The 19,448-nt window shown below is 52.6% G+C and overlaps 8 protein-coding genes across 8 annotated transcripts; 3 read left to right on the top strand and 5 right to left on the bottom strand.

Moving 5' to 3' along the window:
* Window positions 1-1,688: 1,688 nt before the first annotated feature.
* BO70DRAFT_119129 (histone deacetylase complex subunit SAP30 Sin3-binding domain-containing protein) lies at window positions 1,689-2,940 on the top strand. The gene is made up of 2 exons (XM_025537939.1): window positions 1,689-2,123; window positions 2,222-2,940. Exons 1-2 carry the CDS (start codon window positions 1,911-1,913, stop codon window positions 2,708-2,710), a joined length of 702 nt encoding a protein of 233 aa, XP_025396203.1. The 5' UTR covers window positions 1,689-1,910; the 3' UTR covers window positions 2,711-2,940.
* A 742-nt stretch (window positions 2,941-3,682) lies between these two features.
* On the bottom strand, window positions 3,683-7,019 carry bro1 (putative signal transduction protein BroA). The gene is made up of 3 exons (XM_025537937.1): window positions 6,601-7,019; window positions 4,930-6,526; window positions 3,683-4,873 (listed from the first exon to the last, which is right to left on the bottom strand). Exons 1-3 carry the CDS (start codon window positions 6,876-6,878, stop codon window positions 3,758-3,760), a joined length of 2,991 nt encoding a protein of 996 aa, XP_025396202.1. The 5' UTR covers window positions 6,879-7,019; the 3' UTR covers window positions 3,683-3,757.
* On the bottom strand, window positions 7,020-7,816 carry BO70DRAFT_119078 (uncharacterized protein). Its single transcript, XM_025537938.1, has one exon. It carries the CDS (start codon window positions 7,575-7,577, stop codon window positions 7,161-7,163), a length of 417 nt encoding a protein of 138 aa, XP_025396201.1. The 5' UTR covers window positions 7,578-7,816; the 3' UTR covers window positions 7,020-7,160.
* A 97-nt stretch (window positions 7,817-7,913) lies between these two features.
* Window positions 7,914-9,743, bottom strand: BO70DRAFT_364985 (putative mitochondrial DnaJ chaperone (Mdj1)). The gene is made up of 2 exons (XM_025543949.1): window positions 9,423-9,743; window positions 7,914-9,355 (listed from the first exon to the last, which is right to left on the bottom strand). Exons 1-2 carry the CDS (start codon window positions 9,633-9,635, stop codon window positions 8,105-8,107), a joined length of 1,464 nt encoding a protein of 487 aa, XP_025396200.1. The 5' UTR covers window positions 9,636-9,743; the 3' UTR covers window positions 7,914-8,104.
* A 150-nt stretch (window positions 9,744-9,893) lies between these two features.
* Window positions 9,894-13,561, top strand: BO70DRAFT_119042 (ATP-dependent protease La). Its single transcript, XM_025537936.1, has 2 exons — window positions 9,894-13,261; window positions 13,317-13,561. Exons 1-2 carry the CDS (start codon window positions 10,067-10,069, stop codon window positions 13,476-13,478), a joined length of 3,357 nt encoding a protein of 1,118 aa, XP_025396199.1. The 5' UTR covers window positions 9,894-10,066; the 3' UTR covers window positions 13,479-13,561.
* Window positions 13,562-14,649: 1,088 nt separating this feature from the next.
* Window positions 14,650-15,340, top strand: BO70DRAFT_381944 (uncharacterized protein). Its single transcript, XM_025545505.1, has 3 exons — window positions 14,650-14,872; window positions 14,969-15,028; window positions 15,122-15,340. Exons 1-3 carry the CDS (start codon window positions 14,770-14,772, stop codon window positions 15,328-15,330), a joined length of 372 nt encoding a protein of 123 aa, XP_025396198.1. The 5' UTR covers window positions 14,650-14,769; the 3' UTR covers window positions 15,331-15,340.
* A 317-nt stretch (window positions 15,341-15,657) lies between these two features.
* On the bottom strand, window positions 15,658-16,399 carry BO70DRAFT_119025 (uncharacterized protein). The gene has a single exon (XM_025537935.1). It carries the CDS (start codon window positions 16,263-16,265, stop codon window positions 15,882-15,884), a length of 384 nt encoding a protein of 127 aa, XP_025396197.1. The 5' UTR covers window positions 16,266-16,399; the 3' UTR covers window positions 15,658-15,881.
* A 555-nt stretch (window positions 16,400-16,954) lies between these two features.
* Window positions 16,955-17,974, bottom strand: BO70DRAFT_364983 (uncharacterized protein). Its single transcript, XM_025543948.1, has 2 exons — window positions 17,400-17,974; window positions 16,955-17,298 (listed from the first exon to the last, which is right to left on the bottom strand). The coding sequence occupies exons 1-2, from the start codon at window positions 17,735-17,737 to the stop codon at window positions 16,977-16,979; spliced, it is 660 nt and encodes a 219-aa protein (XP_025396196.1). The 5' UTR covers window positions 17,738-17,974; the 3' UTR covers window positions 16,955-16,976.
* Between the last annotated feature and the right edge of the window lie 1,474 nt (window positions 17,975-19,448).

The raw sequence follows: 19,448 nt of genomic DNA, 5'->3' as shown, positions 1-19,448 counted from the left end.
CCTGGTCGAGTGATTGGGTGTGAGGCCCTCCGTAATTTTCACGATGCCGTGGTGGGATGCCATTTGCTCGCATCAGACCACCCCAGACTCTCCAGACTTCCTCGTCCCTGGCTGCTGAGCTAAGCAACACGTGACCTTTAACTAGGGGTATTAGGGTAGGGCTTTGTAAGGTGTCAACCCTGGCCATGACAGCACGGCTTACGGAGTAGATATCTACCCCAGGCACCAACTCCCGATGTGACGGATGTTCCCTACTGCCACTGGGGTGGTAAAAGATATTCCGTGCGGCGCCACAGGATCAGGCGACGGAATATCCCTAATCCACCAAACATCGTCCGTTGAATTGTAACTGACTCGCCGCCCTGTCATGTTGTGGGGGTTCACCATTTGTGTATCCGGGCACGTGCTAGGTTGTCTGTTCTCGTTCGAGCAAGGCGTATCTATCTTTTCCGCACCAAGAGGCTGAGACAGCTGAATCCCAAAGCGGGAGGGGTTATACATAGCCGCCGTGGACGGCAGGTAAGCCCTAAGCTTCAGGACTGGATGGATGGCGCGAGATAACAACACGGAGAACAGGCAACCGGATTTCGAGGGGGTATGCACGGTGCCCTGTCATTGGACGCGAGGTAAATGTCTCGACCGACCGAGACTGGCGATGGCGCAGCTCGATAAGCATGGGATCGTTCTAGCAGACAGCCTTACTCAGGGGTACATTCCAGGAATGCTCGGGATTCTCCCCCTTGCCCGGAGAACGCCCATGACGTCTATCACTCCTGCCTTCCGCCGTTCCGCCGGCCAGAACCCTGAGACGGTGGAAGCAATCAAGGTATCGAGGTGACAGGTCACAGACCAGTTAGGGAGTTGGCTCTCCTCATCCGGAGTAGTCCGGGGAACTTGCTCTCTCTGGGGGTGCGCGATTCTGTCGCGCCATGCGATGTGGAACTTCAGGGTCCTCGTCACTGAATGTAAGGTACTCCGTAGCAGGGCCATACCAACGGGAATACGTACTAGAGCCATGCCCGCGTTGGGTGCCACATGGTACCTAGACAGCTGCTGATAGGCATCCATCGAGATATAGGGATATCCACCACCCAGAGGCAGATAGGGATCCCCTTGACTCGGATCGCACAGTGACTGTATCCCCCCCGTATCTATTCAATGCAGAGCTGGTCATTGCCGCCGGGCAAAAATACAATCCCACCGCATTTGGAATTTGGAAGAGAGTGGCGCCTCCGTAGTGCCTTCCCGGATGGGACAGAGGCGTACCGAATCATGTGATATCTGTGTAACAATCTCAGATCAGTGAAACCTGCTTTCTTTCTGAAAGGCCTCCTTGGACATGTCATCAGGAACCACCAGAGACCAAGTCTCTTCTGGTGACCGACCGGAATGGATATCATATAGGTAGTATGGGAATGCGCGCCGCATACGGAAGACAATACTCGAACCCACCAAGTCTCGGACATTGCTCCGATATGTCTGCCAACGCACCGGATGGCCTTGACGCCAGTCGGCTCACAGCGAAAACATCATGGACCACTACCTGTCCTCTTTTCGCAGGAACCGACTTCTCCAAATCAGCCGTCTGACGGGTTTGGATCCCCAGTTTCTCCGCTGAAGGAGTTGCGATGCGAAGTATAGTCGGCAATATTACCCGAAGCGGCGCGATGATGTCGCGCTCGGTATTCTGCCGCGACTGGCCGCCTCCCGCCGGCCGAAGCAAAAGTTCATCAGACATGCTTTTTTACATCGCAGTTTGTCGTGTGCCGTGAGTCCGATTGGGTCAGAAATTGTGCTTCGCTATTCAATCTTCGTGGACCGGCTTGTTTGGGGCTGTCACTGCCCCGGTTCTCTTTTTCTCTCCCCCCAATCTTCCCCCATCTCCTTTCCTGCTTTCTCCTGCTGCTGCAATGGCTCCCCCGCGCCAACGGACGACAGCCGTCCAGGACGACTCTCGTTCTGAAGGCTCCAGCACCGCAAGAGAGCATAAAACAACGACAGGCAAGGCCCGCAAGGGTGCGGGTGGATCGGCGGCTGCGACTGCTCGAGAGGCCAAGGTCCCTCCTCATCTTGCCAATGTCACCAGCGCCCCCGCTGGAGGCGAACAGGATAATGTGCCCAAGGTATGTAGCAGTGGATTGGAGTCCTGCTATTCTTCTGCCATTCATTGATCTCTTTGCACGCCCCTCCGCCAATAAAATCTAACTTTCTTGGTGTGTAGATCCCTTGGTCCGAGATGCCCCTCGAACTCCTCCACTCCTACCGACATGGCTATAAACTGTCCACTCCCAGCGCTTTCTCCAGTGAATACTCCCATCTCCTCCTTTCCAGAGGGATTGGTCTCCGATCGCCGACATCTATCGCCGCCCAGCGAGCAAATATATCTCGCCAGAACCAGATAAACAATGGTTCCCAATCAAGCACTTCCACGTCCCGAAAAGCCTTGCACACCAAATCTTCAGCCCCCAATGGCGTCACCGTAAAGCACAAAGACCGCCATGCGCACCGAGGCCCGAATACGATCGATGGCAAGAGCGCGTTACACCAGATCATTGGCCAGGACCGGGTGAACAAAAATCAGCTTGCCGTGACAGTTCGCAAACACTTCAACAGTGCTGGGCTTGCGGAACAAGAAGCCATTGCGCGATTTCTGTACAAGGTTCGGGAAGAGGGAAGAGGTCGGCATTTCCGTCTTCGATTCCAGCCCTGATACCTCTGGCACTTACTTTCCCTCCCCCATCTTTCTCCTCTCCACAATGTCGACCTGGGAGTCTTCCCCCCCATCCGCAGATTTATTCATCGGCACAGCCCCGGTTCGCAATTGGCGTTTGGCTGCGTGCAAGATTCATTCGACATAGAGTCGACTTGAAACCCCTACACTCCTCTCTCATTCTCTTAATTTCGAAGCCGCTATCCTGTTTTTCCGGTCGTCGCATCTCCCCTTTTCATGATACCCATTGGTTTGCTAGCTCACAGAAGTACTAACCGTGTCTCCCTTATTATTATTTGTTTGTGTATCCTTGGTCTGCTTTCACGGCGTGGCTGACACCGTCTGCCCGAGTCTCGCTGTTCTACTGTGCTATTGTTATTTTCGTTGCTCGGGTCACCTCTGAACCCTCCTGCTCAGTTATCATATCCTTTCCCCCTGCCTTAACTCTCACCTGCCCTACATGTATATTAACAACCTTGGCGAAACGGGATCTATGAATGTTGCTCTAATATTGCTTGCTTGTTCTCTATGGCGGCTACTATGCTCAATGGCCGTGCAAGGTCCATACATAGTATCTAGCTCCCCTCGTCCTGTACCTAATGTAGCTTGTCTACTCTTTAATGCCATCAAAGTAAACAATGACCACGTATATCATACCAACATGATTTGATTTAATCCCGCACCACAGCCCTTCCACTGCACCCCCCTCCCTCCCCTCTCTCCCCTCTCTCCATGACTATATACAAACTCGTCCATCCCGCCAAAATCTCCTTCCGTATTTTCACCCGCAGAAGAGAGGCCACAGGATCCGACCAAAAACACAGTAGTAAGAGCATCATCAAAGAAAAGCTTACGTTAACGCGTCCAAAAAAAAAAAAAAAAAAAGGGGGAAAATAAGGGCAAAAAGAAGCATCAATAAGAACAAGCATATGTAGCAAACAGAAGCAGCAGAGGCAAAGGAAAAAGGACAGTGGGGAAAAAACGCCAAAATGCAAATCATCCCGTTCCGTTAAGTAAGTCTATCATACTTCTCTCATGTCCTTGATTTCATTTCCATGCGTTCAGACCCGCCCAGGGATCGGCGGAGGACCCCCTGCCTGGCCCTGGGACTGCGACGACTGCGAGTGCACCTTGTGGTGCTGGCTTGAGCCGTATGGTCGGGCTTGAGCGTAGCCTCCGGGACCGGACGGGTATGGGCCCGTGGATGGGCGTAGGTGGTTTGCTGGGGGCGGGCGGCGGAGGAGGCGGGACGTAGCCCTGGAGCATGAAGGAGGATGGGGCAGCTGGCGGGGTGGGACCGGAGTAGCTGTATGGGGCTGGGGTGGAGGAATAGAATTGTTGGTTTGGGGGAGGGGAGACGGATGGGGGCACGGGGTAGGCCATGGGATTGTAGCCCTCCCCGAGAGGCGCCGCGGCGCCTTGTTGGAAGGGCTGGCTGGGGAGGTAGGAGACGCCCGTGCCGTGGGTCATGTACTGCCCGTAGGGAGCTGGGGAGTGCGAGAGCGGGACGCTATGCGACTGTCCCGGAGGGAAGTGCGGCGACATCTTCGGGGAGGAGAGGGCCGGGTTGGGATATGCGGGCGTCTGGATGGCGGGGGGAGGTGACTTAGCCTTGGAAGGAGCTGTGGGTGCGGAGGGAGTGGTTGAGGTCTTTGGTTCGGTGGACAGGCGCTCCATCAGAAGCCGCAGCTTTTCCCGCTCACGGTCTTCCTGCTCCGAAACATTGCTTGCCTTGTCCCGCTCGATTTGGCCGAGAAGCTGGGCTCCTTCGGACCGTCGGTTGTTGATGAAGGTCTCAACGTTCTTTTTCAGGCTTTCAACGGTCTCGGCCATCTCGGTGTAGAAGGTTTGGGCCTGAACGGTTCCCGACAATAGGCCGTTGAAGGCGTCATGGATCTTTTTGTATCGGGACATCACAGTGTTGCGTTGGCGGGTGATGCTTTCATACTTGGATTGCTCGGCACGCACTCGTTTGTCCTGCAGCAGGTCGCCGTAGATTTTGGTGAGTTCTTTCATCAGCGAGGCTTGCTTGTGGTTGGCCTGGAGCAGTCGGTTCTGATGAGGACGGAACTTCTCCAGCTCAGCTTCGAAGAGCTGGTTTTCCTGTCCGGCGATGGTCTTTTTGTTCAGGATCAACACGTTGGAGATGTCATCGTTGTGGACCTGATCGCGGGCGTCAACCAAGAAATCTTGAGATTGAGATTAGGCAAGCTACATACCTTTTCCTTGAGGTCCTTCAACACCTGGGCTCGTTCCCTCTTGACCAGGTTCAACTTCTTCAGGATGGATTCAACTTTCCCGATCTGCTCCGATACCGAGGCGCTTCCATCATCGTAGACGTCGTCAATTAGGTTTCCTTCCGGCGCTGAAGCGTATGGGCTAGCAAGCCCGCTCTTGCTCTTGCCATGCTTGGATCCAGCTTTGATCATTGCGCGCTGGAAGAGAACCTCGGCTTCTTCTGTCTCGCCCGCAGATCGCATTTCGTCGAAGTCCGCCTCATATTGCCGGAGAGTGGACAAGAGTTGAGAGTCACTAGCACTGGCTTCGTTGATGGTGTCCCGGTATGTCCGGATATCGCCACGGAGCGTGGTGTTCAGCCTAGCGCTGGGTTGCTGACTCCACTCCACTCCATACTTTGAGCGCATCTTCTCGCATACGCTTTCCTCTAGGTCTAGTTGCTTTGAACATTGGTCCAATTGAGCCAATGTCTCCGCCTTGCGATCCTGCAGGCCATCGAATGCCTTGGTGAACGGTTGATGGCCCGCCAGCTCCTGGCACCAGCGTCGGAACTCATCATCCACTGTCATCTCCTGGTCCATCCCACCCTTGAGGATGTTGAGGCTACCGGGAAGCTTCAGGTAATCCAGGCTCGCAGCCATTTCTCCGTTCGCCGTTTCGACTTTCTCCGTTTCCGCTCGGATTAGCTTGGCTTTCTCTTCGTCGTAAAGACTGGCCGTTTCCGTGACGGACATCGGAACGAGTTTCTGGAAGATATCGGGGCCGATGATGCGCTGGATATCCTGACCCTGGTAGAGTTCACTGACAGGAATGGCCTTGGCAGCGGGTAGCTTGGCGACGGCCGACAAACCGGCCTCGCTCGGGATAGGTTGGTGATAGATGAAGTCGTTGTCCTTCTTGAACACGGTGAGCTTCGCTTGAACATTCGCAAGGTGATACTTGATAAGATCAAGCAGGTTGGTGCCGGCTTCAGAGCTGAGGTTTGCATTGGGAGAGACCGACGATGGGAAAGACTTGGCCCATCCGAGGGCTGCTGTCGAGTTCTTCTCCGCCAGCTGCAGCCGAGCGATAGCCACGCCATGCGATCCGGTTTCGCTGTCTGCCAGAGCCTGGTAGTAGGATGCCACGGAAGTCATGTGCGCCGCCTTAGCCTGCACGACGATCGTCCACACCTTGTCAAAGATACCCTTTGCGAACTCTAGCATTCCTTCAGCAGCCTGGGCATACAGATAGGCGGCCTGGCTAGCGAGTTTCGCTAGCAGCCCAGCCTTCTTATTATCCGCAATCTGTTTCTCCAAGAATACTTCCTGGCCCTGGGCCAGGGTGATATGAATCAGGGCTTTCACGGTGTCCCGGTTCAAGTCGGTCGATGGCGCATGGAGGAAGTTCTCGTTGATATAGGTGAACATGCCCGCAGAGGCCTGGAAGGAGTGATAGGCAGTCTTGAGACCGGTATCATCGGCACGGTTCTGATTGGCTGCATGGCACGAAAGAACAGCGGAGATGTTGAAGATGATCGAAGCTTTCTCGAACGCCAGGGAGTATTGAGAGGTGGCTTTCTGGGTAAAGGCATCGTACCTGGACAGGGCATTGGGCTGTTAGCGGGCATGGATGGTAACGGGGACAGGGGCCCAAAAAGAATAGGAAAATACCAGGTGAAAGAGATCTTAATATGGTTTTCATCCACCGGAAACCTCAGGTCCAGGAGCTCTAGTTGTCCATAATACCGATACAGTAAGTCGCGACCCGTCGCACTGTCCTTCCCCGCGCCCCTCATGTCCTGGCGCAAGCGGTTGAGGGTGGCGCATTCTGAGCTGTAGCGGTCGGGGTCTTCACCGTAACTCTGACGGATGAAATCCTTGAGGGGTCGGATCCAGTCTATTTCGTTGGTCTGCTTGAGCGGACACGAGATCATGGGCGATTCGGCCATGGTGGTGTTCGGGAGGAGCGGGGAGCTCCCATCCAAAGGCGGAGAGACAGCGGGCCCGAGTTGGAGCAGGGGAGCACGAGCAGGTAGGGCGAGGTCGAAGTCGCAATGGGGGGAGGGGAGGTTTTCGGGAGGGCACTGTGGGGTAACGAGGGTAGGCGATGCTTAGTCGTCGTCACTGCGAGAAATCGTGGTGGCAGTCTGGTAGGGGCCGATAGATCGAGTAGTCGCTGCTCACTAGTAGTCTAGTGGTCTAGTCCAGGTAGTAACCGTCCCCAAGGCAGCCTAACCGTAGTTCCCGTCGTTAGCTCGACGATGATGACGGAAGTGGGGAGCAGGCCGAGGAAGGGGTCCTGACTCACTCGGGACGGCGGTGTAGCCAAGGACAGACCTAGGAAGAATTGCAAAGAGCGACCGGATATTCAGACTCGCTCCCAGGAGCGGAATGGAGGGGAAAGGAGTGGTGTGGGTGTGGACGACCGGTGGGGGAATTGGGGGAGAAGAAGGTGGAAGGTGGGAAGGTGACGAGAGGATGGAGCGGTTGTGATGGACGGGATGGTAACCGCCGGCCGTGATGGAGGCGGGAAAGCTTGGATGGGCACTCGCCCCCATCCTCCAGTCATTGCTCTGATCGGGGCCTTTGGTGAGATGGGGCGGTTTCAATATGCACGAAAGGTCAGAAAGGTCAGAAAGGTTTACCATGAACAGGAAGTAAGAAGTAGAGAGGTCTTGCGCGCTAACTCTAATCGTACATACACGTCACATACATAGCAGCAGTAGTAAGTAGTAGTCTGTGTCTCTATGAACAAGCAACATCAACAAGGGACCGGAGATGGGAGAAAACCCTCCCCAAACATGCAGAATGGCACCAGAACCCCCAAGCTCGCCGTCGCTATGATATTTTCCGAAATAATTACAGTATGAAATGAAGGAGCCCCAAGCAGTATCCAAGAATCCGATTATACATGTCGTCCATGACTCCGTTCAGCTCGAGCTTCACTTCTTCTCGCCGTCCTCTTTGCTGCTACCCGAGTCCTCCTTGCTCGAGTCGCTCTTCGATGCTTCCGATCCAGAGGGTTTGTTGTGGTTCACGAGCTTATGCCAAGCGGATTTGAGGAACCCTTCGTTCTTCGAGGCGTCAGAGGAGGTCGCGCTTGAGCCGGACGGGGGAGAACTGTAGATTGTTAGATTACCTGTCAAATCTGGCCGAACTTGAATTTCCTTCCTACTCACCCGTCCTTGGGAATGTCCATGACGCGCTTAGCCGTTTTGTCGCCCATCTCGTCTGCAAGAATCTCCAGGATCGTCCGCTGGTTGCCGGTCAAATACTTCGGCATGGCAACCTTGAACTCGACCTTCAAATCACCCGTAGCGGCAAAGCCCCGGGAACGTGCACCAAGTTTCTTCATACCCATGCCGGACAGCGTGATGCGATCGCCGGTGCCGGTACCGGTGCCGACCTTGACCTTGACCTCGCCATCCAACGTCGGGACCGTCACTTCGCCACCAAGCAGAGCGGTGGTGAGGGGAAGGGAGGCAGTGTAGAGAATGTCGGAGCCGGAACGACTAAATCGGCGGTCGGGAGAGACCCGGATCGAAACGTACAGATCACCCTTCTGTGTCCGGGCTCCCGGGGCAGCCGCTGTACCGGTGGGAGGGGCGTCACCCTCACCGGATACTCTCAGGCGCATGCCATCCTCCACACCGCCAGGAATATCGACCTTAACAGTCTTCATATCCCTGACCACTCCGTTACCCTTGCACGAGCCACACTCGGATCCTCTGGGGACCGACTGCCCTGCTCCACCACAGGCATCGCAGGTGGCGGCGACCTGGAATCCACCCTGCATGAAGTGTACCCGGGTTCCGGAGCCGTTGCACTGGCGGCACTGGGTGCGTTTGGCGCCCTTCTTCAGTCCGTCACCGCTGCAGGTACCGCATTCTTTCAGAGGGGTGATAACAATATCCTGCGTGGTACCCTTCGCAGCGTCCATGAAAGAGATGTTGGTCTGAACCTCAATATCCTCGCCCACCAAGACCTCCTGGAACGGGCCCCGGCGTCCCCGACCAGAGCGGCGGGCACCGCCAGCGAAAGCTCCAAACAGATCCTCGAAGTTGATGTCTGCGGAGAATCCTCCAGGGAAACCGCCGCCGCCGAAGCCGCCGAAGCCACCGAACCCTCCAGCGCCAGCAAACGGGTTGCCGCCGGCACTGGGGTCAAAGCCGCCGTTCTGGTCGAAAGCAGCCGAGCCGAACCGGTCGTAGTTCTCGCGCTTCTTGGGGTCGGAGAGCAGCTCGTACGCCGTTTGGGCCTCTGAGAACTTTTCCTTGGCGTTGGGGTCCTTGTTTGTATCCGGGTGGTATTTCTTTGCCATTCCATAGTAGGCCTTCTTGATGTCTCCAGCGGAGGCGCCCTTGTCGACACCTAGGACCTTGTACGGATCCGCAACAGCTCCAAGGGGGGCAGTCGTATGAAAAACCTGTAGGCGGGAGATCGGTCAGTCACGGCCCGGATGGATGGCCGCGGACATTGCAGAAACCACTTACCCTGGAGGAGAGCAGTGCCGGGTGCTTTTTGCTACGAGCACCATCCCGCAGGCGCTGACTGGTCGAAGAAGAGGTCGACACATGGTACGTCCGAACTGGGGTGGAAGATCGAAAGCCGGTGGCCGGACTCTGCTTCGAGCACTGTCGCGAGGTGCGCAGTAGACGAGCGGGAAGAGCCGCGGCTTTGGGCATTGCGGCGGAGGTGGCGCTCATGGTGAAAAGCGGTGTTGCACCCGATCAACGAAGCACAGTCAATCGCACAGAGGGACGAGAGTTGAGGGGACGAGGTTGATTTGTAACGAAGCGGAGGAGACCTTCGAGCTCGACCGCCTCCTGATGGGGAAGACGCCTGGAAGCTTCGAGTCGTTTGGCTCAAAAAAGTTTCCCGAGCGGAAAAACAAGCAGCCGAGGCAGCGATGATGAAAGCCTGCTGCTTGCTTCGGTAATCAAGCACTCGACCGACCGAACCGACCTGACCTGACCTGACCGGACCGGACTGCATCGCATTGCATTGATTTTCCTTCCCTCCCTCCAACCCCTCTCCCCGGTACGCCCTCGTGCTGCTGCGATATTCTCTTCTTTTTCGTCCCTCCCAACTCCCACCTAGATACCCCCGTCTCCCCGTGTTCTTTGCCCGCATCTACATGAGCATGCTCCGCGGCCAGACCCTCCCCTGGAGAGCCGCGCTCCACCAAACACCGCGTCCTTTCATCCCTCGGCCTCTCATTGCTCCGTCTAGATACAATGTCAGTGCCAGATCGATACTAAACGCCTCGCGATTCCGCCGTCCTCTCCCGTCGTCTCCCCGTACCTTCTCTTCGAGCTCTATCCGGCGGAGAGAAAGGCCCCCACCCAGTGACGAAAAGGACGACCCGGCTCAGAAAGAGCAGAAGGATCAGGACGAGGACAAGGATGCTGAAAAAGCTCCAGATGCCCGGCGTCGGCCAGCTGATTCCCCTACCAAGCAGGGGTCGTCACAGGAACCCGGAGCTCCGACATCGGGCAGCGCGCGGCGGAAGGAGAAGACGGGCGGGGACAAGGAGCAACGTGGCCTGGAGGAAGACGCAAAGAAGGACGGTAATGCCCTAGAAGGGAAGGGGAACTCATCGGATATTCCGTCTCCCATACCTGTCAGTGGCGGTTCGGACTCCAAGCCCAGCGGTGCGAACAACGGTGGTGGCAACGAGGATGGTGGAAAGAAGGGTAAGAAGGGCACCGGCGAGAAGGCCCTCCAGAAGCCATCAGTCCCGGAAGTTTACCCTCAGGTGATGGCCATCCCAATTGCCAAGCGACCGTTGTTCCCGGGCTTCTACAAAGCCATCACCATTCGAGACCCGAACGTGGCCACCGCCATTCAGGACATGATGAAGCGGGGGCAACCCTACGTGGGTGCTTTCCTGTTCAAGGATGAGAACGCCGATGGCGACGTGATCGAAAACCTGGATGATGTCTATGATGTGGGAGTCTTCGCCCAGATCACTGCCGCCTACCCTCTTCGTGGCGAAGCGAGTGGTGTGACGGCGGTTCTTTATCCCCATCGTCGAATCAAGGTCTCGTCGTTGCTTCCGCCTAATGATCCTTCAAAAGCCGCTGCCCCAGCGGAGGAAAAGCCCACGGAGCGTCGCGGAGATGTTGTGGCTAGTTTTGAGGAGGGCGCTGCGGAGCCTGCTCCTAAGGACCACTATGAGCCCACTTCATTCTTGCGAAAGTACCCCGTCAGCTTGGTCAACGTGGAAAATCTGGTAGAGGAGCCTTTTGATAAGAAGAGTCCCATCATCCGCGCGGTGACGAGTGAGATTGTCAACGTGTGCAAGGAGATTGCTAGCCTCAACCCGTTGTTTCGCGACCAAATCTCTGCATTCTATACTGATCAGTTCCCTGGCAATCTGAGCGACGAGCCTGCCAAGTTGGCCGACTTTGCTGCTGCTGTTTCGGCAGGCGAGCTCAATGAAATGCAGGAGGTCTTGGAGGTGATGAACATCGAAGAGCGACTTCCCAAGGCATTGGTTGTGTTGAAGAAGGAGCTCATGAATGCTCAACTGCAGTCCAAGATCTCTAAGGACGTGGAAGCTAAAATCCAGAAGCGCCAGCGCGAGTACTGGTTGATGGAACAGATGAAGGGCATCAAGAGAGAGTTGGGCATTGAGTCCGACGGCAAAGACAAGTTAGTGGAAAAGTTCAAGGGGAAGGCAGAGAAACTTGCCATGCCAGATGCCGTTAAGAAGGTGTTCGACGAGGAACTCAACAAGTTGGCACATCTGGAGCCAGCTGCTTCTGAGTTCAATGTCACTCGCAACTATTTGGATTGGCTGACTCAGATTCCTTGGGGACAAAAGAGTGTGGAGAACTTTGGTATTAAGCACGCGATGACCGTCCTGGACGAAGACCACTATGGTCTGAAGGATGTTAAGGACCGCATCTTGGAGTTCATCGCCGTGGGTAAGCTTCGTGGAACCGTGGAAGGTAAAATCATCTGCCTGGTCGGACCTCCTGGTGTTGGAAAGACTAGTATTGGAAAGTCGATCGCACGCGCCCTGAACCGACAGTACTACCGATTTTCTGTTGGAGGTCTTACGGATGTCGCTGAGATCAAGGGACACCGTAGAACATACGTGGGCGCTCTTCCTGGGCGCATTATCCAGGCGCTCAAGAAGTGCCAGACGGAGAACCCTCTCATTCTGATCGACGAAGTCGACAAGATTGGTCGTGGTCACCAAGGCGACCCGTCCTCTGCGCTCCTTGAGCTGCTTGACCCTGAACAGAACTCGTCATTCTTGGACAACTACATGGATGTTCCGGTGGATTTGTCTAAGGTTCTCTTCGTTTGCACGGCAAACGTCACCGATACCATCCCTCGGCCGCTATTGGACCGCATGGAGCTCATCGAACTCTCGGGTTATGTCGCGGACGAGAAAATGGCCATCGCTCAGCGGTACCTTGCGCCTGCTGCCCGGGAGCTGACTGGTCTCAAGGAAGTTGACGTTAACCTGACGGAGGACGCTGTTGAGGAGCTCATCAAGTCGTATTGCCGTGAGAGTGGTGTTCGCAACCTGAAGAAGCAGATCGAGAAGGTCTACCGGAAGGCAGCGTTCAAGATCGTCCGCGATCTTGGAGAGGATGTTCTCGCGGAAGAGAAGGCTCTGACGGATGAAGGCAAGGCCGCCCAGGAGGAGTCGCAGAAAGAGACCGAGTCAACTGAAGCGGTTAACCCTGCTGATCCGGAGAAGTCCACAACGGAAATTCCTCGCGTTGCGTTGACGGTCCCCGACACAGTGCAGCTCAAAATCGGCAAAGACAGCCTTACTGACTATGTTGGACCTCCCATCTTCACCGCTGATCGTCTGTATGATGTTTTCCCACCGGGCGTGACCATGGGTCTTGCTTGGACCAGCATGGGAGGTGCTGCTCTTTACGTCGAGTCGATCCTGGAGAATGCTCTGTCGGCGGAATCCCGACCGGGCATCGACATCACCGGTAACCTGCAAAACGTAATGAAGGAATCTAGCCACATCGCATACTCTTTCTCCAAGTCGGTCATGGCTAAGCAGTTCCCCGAAAACCGCTTCTTCGAGAAAGCCAAGCTGCACATGCATTGCCCCGAGGGCGCAGTCCCGAAGGACGGGCCGTCTGCAGGTATCACCATGGCCACGTCTCTGCTGTCACTGGCCTTGAACCATCCTCTGGACGCAACTATCGCCATGACCGGAGAACTGACCGTGACCGGCAAGGTTTTGCGCATTGGAGGTTTGCGGGAAAAGACGGTGGCCGCGCGCCGCGCTGGTGCCAAGAAGATCATTTTCCCTGCGGACAACATGTCTGACTGGCTGGAGCTGCCTGAGGTGAGTTGAAATCCGAAAACCTGCATTCTATGGCAAAACTAACCTTTATGCACAGAACATCAAGGACGGTATCGAGGGCCATGCCGTAAGTTGGTACTCGCAGGTGTTCGACATCCTCTTCGCCGATCTGGACCAGGCGGCTGCCAAGAACATCTGGCAGAAGGAGCTTGCGGAGAAGCCCAAGAAGAAGTCCACTGAAGCGGAGGAAGATGCGTGAAGCACACCACCGATCCTCATGCCTTGATGACATCCTATACTCTAGCTCCAGCCGGGGATTTTGTTTTCTTTTCTAGTCGCGTGCAAGGCGTTTCACCTGGAAAGCATGGTCTGGAGTTGCTCTGATTTCTTTGTTTCTTCTTCTGTTTGGATTAATTAGACCCATCATGAGGTTTTTTACCCTTGCTTTCAAGCTGTGGCCGAGACCACAACGCGGGTGGAAGTCGACGCTCGTCTCGCTGTCTGGCTGTCCCGATACCCTGCTGCGAGGCCAGACGGCGGAGGCGAGCTGCAACACTGAAGCCCATCATATCACGCTTACACAATCACTCCGCTCCGAGAAAAGATGATGGGGGTTTTGTTCATTCCACCGGCTGTGTATCATTGCTGGTTCATGTAAATGAGCCGGTTGGGGAAGGGGGTAGAGCATCGGGGGTGGCTGGTGCTTCCTGACACTTTGTTGCCAGACTTGTGAATGGACAGTATCACTTTTTGTATGTACATACGAAGACTATGCCGATGTATTTGATAATAGAGGCTCCGTTGCCCGAGTCATGTCCTGCTGTAGAAGTAGTCCGGTCTTGAGGAGTTTCAACTAGGTTGGCTATGGCTTTCGTAGCAGGGGGACGTCCTATGGAAAGAGAAACAAGTCAGCGTCTCAAGGTTCCTGCTACTCAATGCTGAAAGGCAAAAGGCCCTAAAGAATTCTTGCCGGCTTGAATGTCAAAGGGGCTATGATGTGAGGAGAGACAGTCTGTACTGTACAGACGCGCCTTCATCCCAGCAAAAACTCCAGCGCAGCGATCCCATCCACTTCGCCCGGTGTAGCTCAGGCGCCTTCAGGCTACCACCACGCCGAGCCATGATGCGGAGCCATATGCGGAGCCATAACGCTCCACCGATATAGACGTCCGATCTGATATCAAAGAAGCATCTCCTGACATGATATACAAGGAATTCCAGGAGGTTTTCGCACAACAGTTGTAGAAAAATCACCCTGTAAATTACCAGATGAATTCTAATTCACGTGGGCCAACTCTCTGGGTGCTATTCACTGCTCTCGGTCCCAATCTGGACAGTCGCCCTGCTCCACCCACAGCTATAAAACCTCGCTCTTTCCTGCTTCTTCTTCCTTCTCCTTCTTCTCTCCTTCTTACCACCCATTTCCGACCGTTCCTCTCTCTGTCTTGTGACCTCGTCCAACGCGTATCTCGTTCCACGTATCTTCCTTCAAGCTTTGTCTTGTTACCTTAATCAAAGTAACTCAAGTATCCTCTGCTTTATCAATCAAGATGAAGTTCAATCTTCTCTACATCGTGGCCCTGTTCGTCACCTTCGTGGCGTCCGCCGCTGTGTCCGGCCTTGGTGATGATGAGTTCTTGCTGAGCAACAAAGGTTCGCGTCTTCTCTTCTCTTCTCTTCCCTCCCCTCTCATTCCCTTCCCTCGAGTCTCAGATAGACAAGCTGACCATTGTACTCTTTGTCTGATAGATATGTCTGGCTTCGATGACTTTACTCTGGCTGACCTTCCTGTCGCCACTGGTGATGAAGGTAATTACCGTCTTCCTCTTCATTAGCAAAATGTTCTTGCCTTTGTCCTCACTTGTACCTGGGAAACTAACTCACTGGCTTCTTCTTTTTCAGGCACCTCTGCCTCTGACATTGAGGACACTTCTGCCTCTGAACTTGAGGACACCTCTGCTTATGACCTTGAGGGTACCTCTGCTTATGACCTTGAGGAAAACGATCTGTTTGCCCGTCAGGCTAGATGCCATCGTCGCTGCGGTCAGGACTCTGACTGCTGCCCCAGATGGGTTTGCGTCCTGCACGTGTGCATGGGACCCAATCACTGAAGTGGCTTGCGTTGTCAGTGACATGGTGACACACTTGATCGACTGTTTGATTGGTCGGGTACTTACTTGCTCACTTGACTTATGGGGATGTCATTACTGCTGATCAGGGGAAGTGAGAGCTGAGAAGGAGAGTGAAAGAGAAGCGGTGACTATTGACCGGAGACGTACTGATCCCGGGTTTCGATTGGGTGTTGCTGAGCGAAGAAGTGGTTGCGGTCCGGCGTGCTCAGTTGATTTGAGACGCTGTTTGCTCGTGTTTGTTATTTCCTTTTACTTTGATTGCGGGTCTGTGGTCCGGCCGGACAGGGCAGTCCACTGCGGATGTTATGTTGTTACGTGCCTGCTGTGCGGGAGGGACGATGGTAGCGACTGCAGAGGATGGTCTAGTCTAGCGGCATCAGTTGCCTTGCAAATCTAATCCTTTACGTCTTCTTCTATTGCATCAGAGCTGGGCTGGCCGTAGTAGTCTGGATTGCTCTTAGTGCCGTTGCCATACATACTAGGGACGTAGATAGTATGCCACCATCAAGCACAATGAACAGCATGCTCTATCACACATGCATAGTTCGACCATTAACAGCCAGGATGGAGATATCGCACCAATGACTCCAGTCTCTCCAGCCTTTCCTTCCCCCCACCCCCCCTGGAAGAAAGACCTCCGGCCATGGACCACCAGCCTCAGACGTGCCGCAGATTGGATGCCAACAGGGAAAAGTCCACGACAGCCGACATGCCAGACAGGGGACTGTTCGGAGTCCTGGCATGCTCCGGGATTCTCCGCACTGCTGTCCATCTATCTGACTTTGGGGGATCAGCAGTGGGGAGAGGGGGTGAGTGGTGGGTGAAGGGGAGAAAAAAAAAAGAAAAAAAAAGAAAACAGAGAAAGAAAACAGAAAGAGGTGGAAGACGCCGAAGCCAGACCAGATGGCTATCATCGGCTCTGTCTTCTTCTTCTACCCCTCCAGGTATATCCGGAAATGTCAGGTATGTAAGTACATAGGGGCCCGGAGGCGTGCGTAGAGAGGGTCACAGCATAGTTCAGTAAAAGTCAAAGATGGTAGCTTACTATTATTTATATATATTTAATAGTTTGCCACACTCACTGACCATTTCATAATAGTTGTCAAACTGTTACCTACAGTAACAGTTAGGTTGTAGCTAGGTTGTGTTACAGTTGCTTACAGTTGCAAAACAGTTATTTATTATTATTTACATATAATAATAATTACTAACGATACAACCTCACCCAAACCGGGTAATTACATACAAACGTTGTTAAAGTTGAATACGATTCAGAAACTATTATGTAATTATAATTTAACAAGAATAGTTCTGTAATAAAATAGATTAGATACGGAAGATATCTATTACTTATGAACAGAAACTGTATTTTATAGATATATAACAAATATTAATCATAATTTCTAGACATTATCTGGTATTTTATAGATATATAACAAATATTAATCATAATTTCTAGACATTATCTGGTATTTTATAGATATATAACAAATATTAATCATAATTTCTAGAGATTATCTGGTTACACTCCTTAAATAATAGTAAGATTCTTATACAAAATATTCTCAGAAGTAATATATAATCATACGAAAGTAGTAAAAGACCAGAATATAATAATTTGTTATTTACATAAAATCAATATTCCATGAACAGTATACTAGATCTTGTCTAGTATTAATATCAACTGATACCTGTCTGTAAACATTATCTATATCGATCATAAATGCCGGCTCAACTTTACTTTGTAATCCTGACAATACCCATCTCTTAGAAGAACAATAGAAAGGAAGAGTTGTTGCCTTATCTGTATTTCCGTTCCGTACCCAAGGCTGTAATAAAAGAAAGAAGAAGCATTCTGATTGTGTATAATGCTTTATACCACAACTCACATATGCTATTGAAGACTGGTATTTAATAAAATTTCCAGTGGTAATTGTCTGTGAATGACTGGAGAACAGAACACAGTTAGTATCTTGGAATAGAAGATATATAGAAATCAGCTGCGAAAGCCTTTCACAGCTGTCTCCTTAAAAATAAAGAAATCATACCGGGAACAGAATTTGATCTGACAATAGTAAGATAATTGTGTTTTATCATACTGGCGAGGAAGTGAGATTGAATATTCTTGCCGGTACGCTGAAGGTAACATGTCCAGTATATCCTGCTCAGAAAGCGAAGAATGAGGCCATTCAATCGGATGTGTCATTGTAACTTGCAGGTCAGTAATAAATTCATCTGCAAGAATATGTTTCTGGATCAGACGTGGGCAGGACATATACAGATCCTGGACAATCTCTAGTAGAATTGGATGATCATCCCGCCAGGAACCCGCAAGACCCAGGCGTAAAGAGTGGTGGAGCCGATCTAGCCGGAAGAGATAAGTCATCAGCTGAGGCGGCGAGGCGCGATCTATCCATCTCTTGAATATTCTTATATAGTGTGATACTATCAGCAGCTGGCTATAATTTAGAATAGGTACTTACCTATGCTTCAACTCACCGGCTAGAACATTACAGTTCATGAGCGGGCCATACTCAGCAGCAAATGTATGAAAATGAAAGCCAGCATGAACAACTGGCACCCCAAGATACTTAAACCATTTATCTTTATTATGCTTCTTATTATAATCATGTGGCAGTTTTCCTGCTTCATGTTAGCTAGGTAACTGGCCAGCGAATACCACAGATACAGACCATGGATGCTGAATGCCTGTAGCTCTGAATCAGTCATGGCTGAAGCTGTAACCACCAAATGCTGAAAGATTCGGCGGCTGTGAGTAATCCTTGCATTTACCAGTGCAGGAGGCAACGCGCGGCTGGTTGAGATAAGGGTGGTTGTCAATGCGATCTCTGCACAAGCACGGACCAGCCACATCTGTGGCGAGGACACATTTTCGGTATTTGGAAAGAGATGTGGTATAATATTTTTAATCCGCAGCAGGAATCTCGGGTGAAACCAGTCGGGCGGGCACATACTCGAAGAATAATAGGTAAGAGAATGATCCCTCGACCAAGGTCTGACAATGTCCAGGTTTTTAGGTGTTTCAGAGGAGGAAAGTGAGGCCATTGAGCCGGCCGAACAACTTTTTGCAAGGCTGTAGCGAAGTTGGAAACCCCTGAAGGCACAAGAATTTTCTGGATATACTCCAGCAGACGATAGCCGATCCCCTTCCAATCAGAGTGCGGTACATCATACGGACGGCCTAAAACAATGTCAAGAGTTGGCATGATCCGTTCGATTGGCGAAGGCACGGACTGTATCCCTACAGCATTAAAATATCTTTGCTGTTCTGGAACAGTGGCCTTGTGATCACCCTCAGTTCGGTAATACTGATGCTGGAAATGATATCGGCCATGGGAAACAGTATCATATGACCACTGATACTGTTTGCTGCGTGGACAGTAGCATGTCCGACATCCGATATCAGCACTATAGCTGAGCATACCACTATTTTTAGCTTGCTGTGGCATATCTCCAGTAAGAGCCATGACGGACGCAGTAACAAGCACTTGTTTCCCATGGATTGTGCTGTAAAAGCCTTTTGCCACGGTCTCAAGGTCAGTATGGATATTGGCAAGAACATCCTGAAAGGAGGCCCCATGAGGACCCAGCGTTACGGTAAACGAGTTTGCCAGACGTCTTCGCCGGCATAGGACAAGCCGGCAGGTGTGAGATAGATCCCCTTCAATGCCCTGAACATGTTGCGGTGGGCTCCGAAATCATCAATAAAAAGGAGGAAGGGTAGTGACATAACTCGTGGCTGGCGGATAGCCAGACAAAGTAGCCACGTCCAAAGGTCTCAAGCTCAAGTTCTGCTCGCAGGGGTGCATCAAAGTGCACAACCGAGCCCGATTATCGCGCAAATTTAGGACATGATAAATAAAGATGATATCCTCGGATAATGTGGCAGGGGGACGATGAGTATAACAAGCTGGAAACCAACACGGCTACTAATTGATGACACAGGGACCTCGAATACTGCATCCTCAACCAGTTGATAACCACTGTCGATGTGGGGATCTGTTAGCTCAAGTGACCCACCATTTTCTTTCCTGACCTCAGCCAGCTGGTGCGGTTCAAGAACAGGCTGGACAGTA

This window comes from Aspergillus heteromorphus, assembly GCF_003184545.1.
Source record: "Aspergillus heteromorphus CBS 117.55 chromosome Unknown BO70scaffold_27, whole genome shotgun sequence".
NCBI classification, from domain to species: Eukaryota; Fungi; Ascomycota; class Eurotiomycetes; order Eurotiales; family Aspergillaceae; genus Aspergillus; species Aspergillus heteromorphus.
Note: the sequence above shows the minus strand (reverse complement) of the source record. Positions and strands in the feature narration are given on the sequence as shown.

What these genes read in the sequence shown, in the direction of transcription:
- BO70DRAFT_364985 (XM_025543949.1), bottom strand. Translation starts at nt 9,635, where the DNA reads ATGAGCGCCACCTCCGCCGCAATGCCCAAAGCCGCGGCTCTTCCCGCT. An exon ending in CGGCACTGCTCTCCTCCAGG is followed by an intron (nt 9,356 to 9,422) that starts GTAAGTGGTTTC and finishes TCCCGCCTACAG; the next exon opens with GTTTTTCATACGACTGCCCC.
- BO70DRAFT_119129 (XM_025537939.1), top strand. Translation starts at nt 1,911, where the DNA reads ATGGCTCCCCCGCGCCAACGGACGACAGCCGTCCAGGACGACTCTCGT. An exon ending in AACAGGATAATGTGCCCAAG is followed by an intron (nt 2,124 to 2,221) that starts GTATGTAGCAGT and finishes CTTGGTGTGTAG; the next exon opens with ATCCCTTGGTCCGAGATGCC.
- BO70DRAFT_119078 (XM_025537938.1), bottom strand. Translation starts at nt 7,577, where the DNA reads ATGGTAAACCTTTCTGACCTTTCTGACCTTTCGTGCATATTGAAACCG.
- BO70DRAFT_364983 (XM_025543948.1), bottom strand. Translation starts at nt 17,737, where the DNA reads ATGACTTATCTCTTCCGGCTAGATCGGCTCCACCACTCTTTACGCCTG. An exon ending in CAGATCAAATTCTGTTCCCG is followed by an intron (nt 17,299 to 17,399) that starts GTATGATTTCTT and finishes TCTGTTCTCCAG; the next exon opens with TCATTCACAGACAATTACCA.
- BO70DRAFT_119025 (XM_025537935.1), bottom strand. Translation starts at nt 16,265, where the DNA reads ATGATAGCCATCTGGTCTGGCTTCGGCGTCTTCCACCTCTTTCTGTTT.
- BO70DRAFT_119042 (XM_025537936.1), top strand. Translation starts at nt 10,067, where the DNA reads ATGAGCATGCTCCGCGGCCAGACCCTCCCCTGGAGAGCCGCGCTCCAC. An exon ending in ACTGGCTGGAGCTGCCTGAG is followed by an intron (nt 13,262 to 13,316) that starts GTGAGTTGAAAT and finishes CTTTATGCACAG; the next exon opens with AACATCAAGGACGGTATCGA.
- BO70DRAFT_381944 (XM_025545505.1), top strand. Translation starts at nt 14,770, where the DNA reads ATGAAGTTCAATCTTCTCTACATCGTGGCCCTGTTCGTCACCTTCGTG. An exon ending in GTTCTTGCTGAGCAACAAAG is followed by an intron (nt 14,873 to 14,968) that starts GTTCGCGTCTTC and finishes TTTGTCTGATAG; the next exon opens with ATATGTCTGGCTTCGATGAC. An exon ending in TGTCGCCACTGGTGATGAAG is followed by an intron (nt 15,029 to 15,121) that starts GTAATTACCGTC and finishes CTTCTTTTTCAG; the next exon opens with GCACCTCTGCCTCTGACATT.
- bro1 (XM_025537937.1), bottom strand. Translation starts at nt 6,878, where the DNA reads ATGGCCGAATCGCCCATGATCTCGTGTCCGCTCAAGCAGACCAACGAA. An exon ending in ATTAAGATCTCTTTCACCTG is followed by an intron (nt 6,527 to 6,600) that starts GTATTTTCCTAT and finishes TGCCCTGTCCAG; the next exon opens with GTACGATGCCTTTACCCAGA. An exon ending in TGAAGGACCTCAAGGAAAAG is followed by an intron (nt 4,874 to 4,929) that starts GTATGTAGCTTG and finishes GCCCGCGATCAG; the next exon opens with GTCCACAACGATGACATCTC.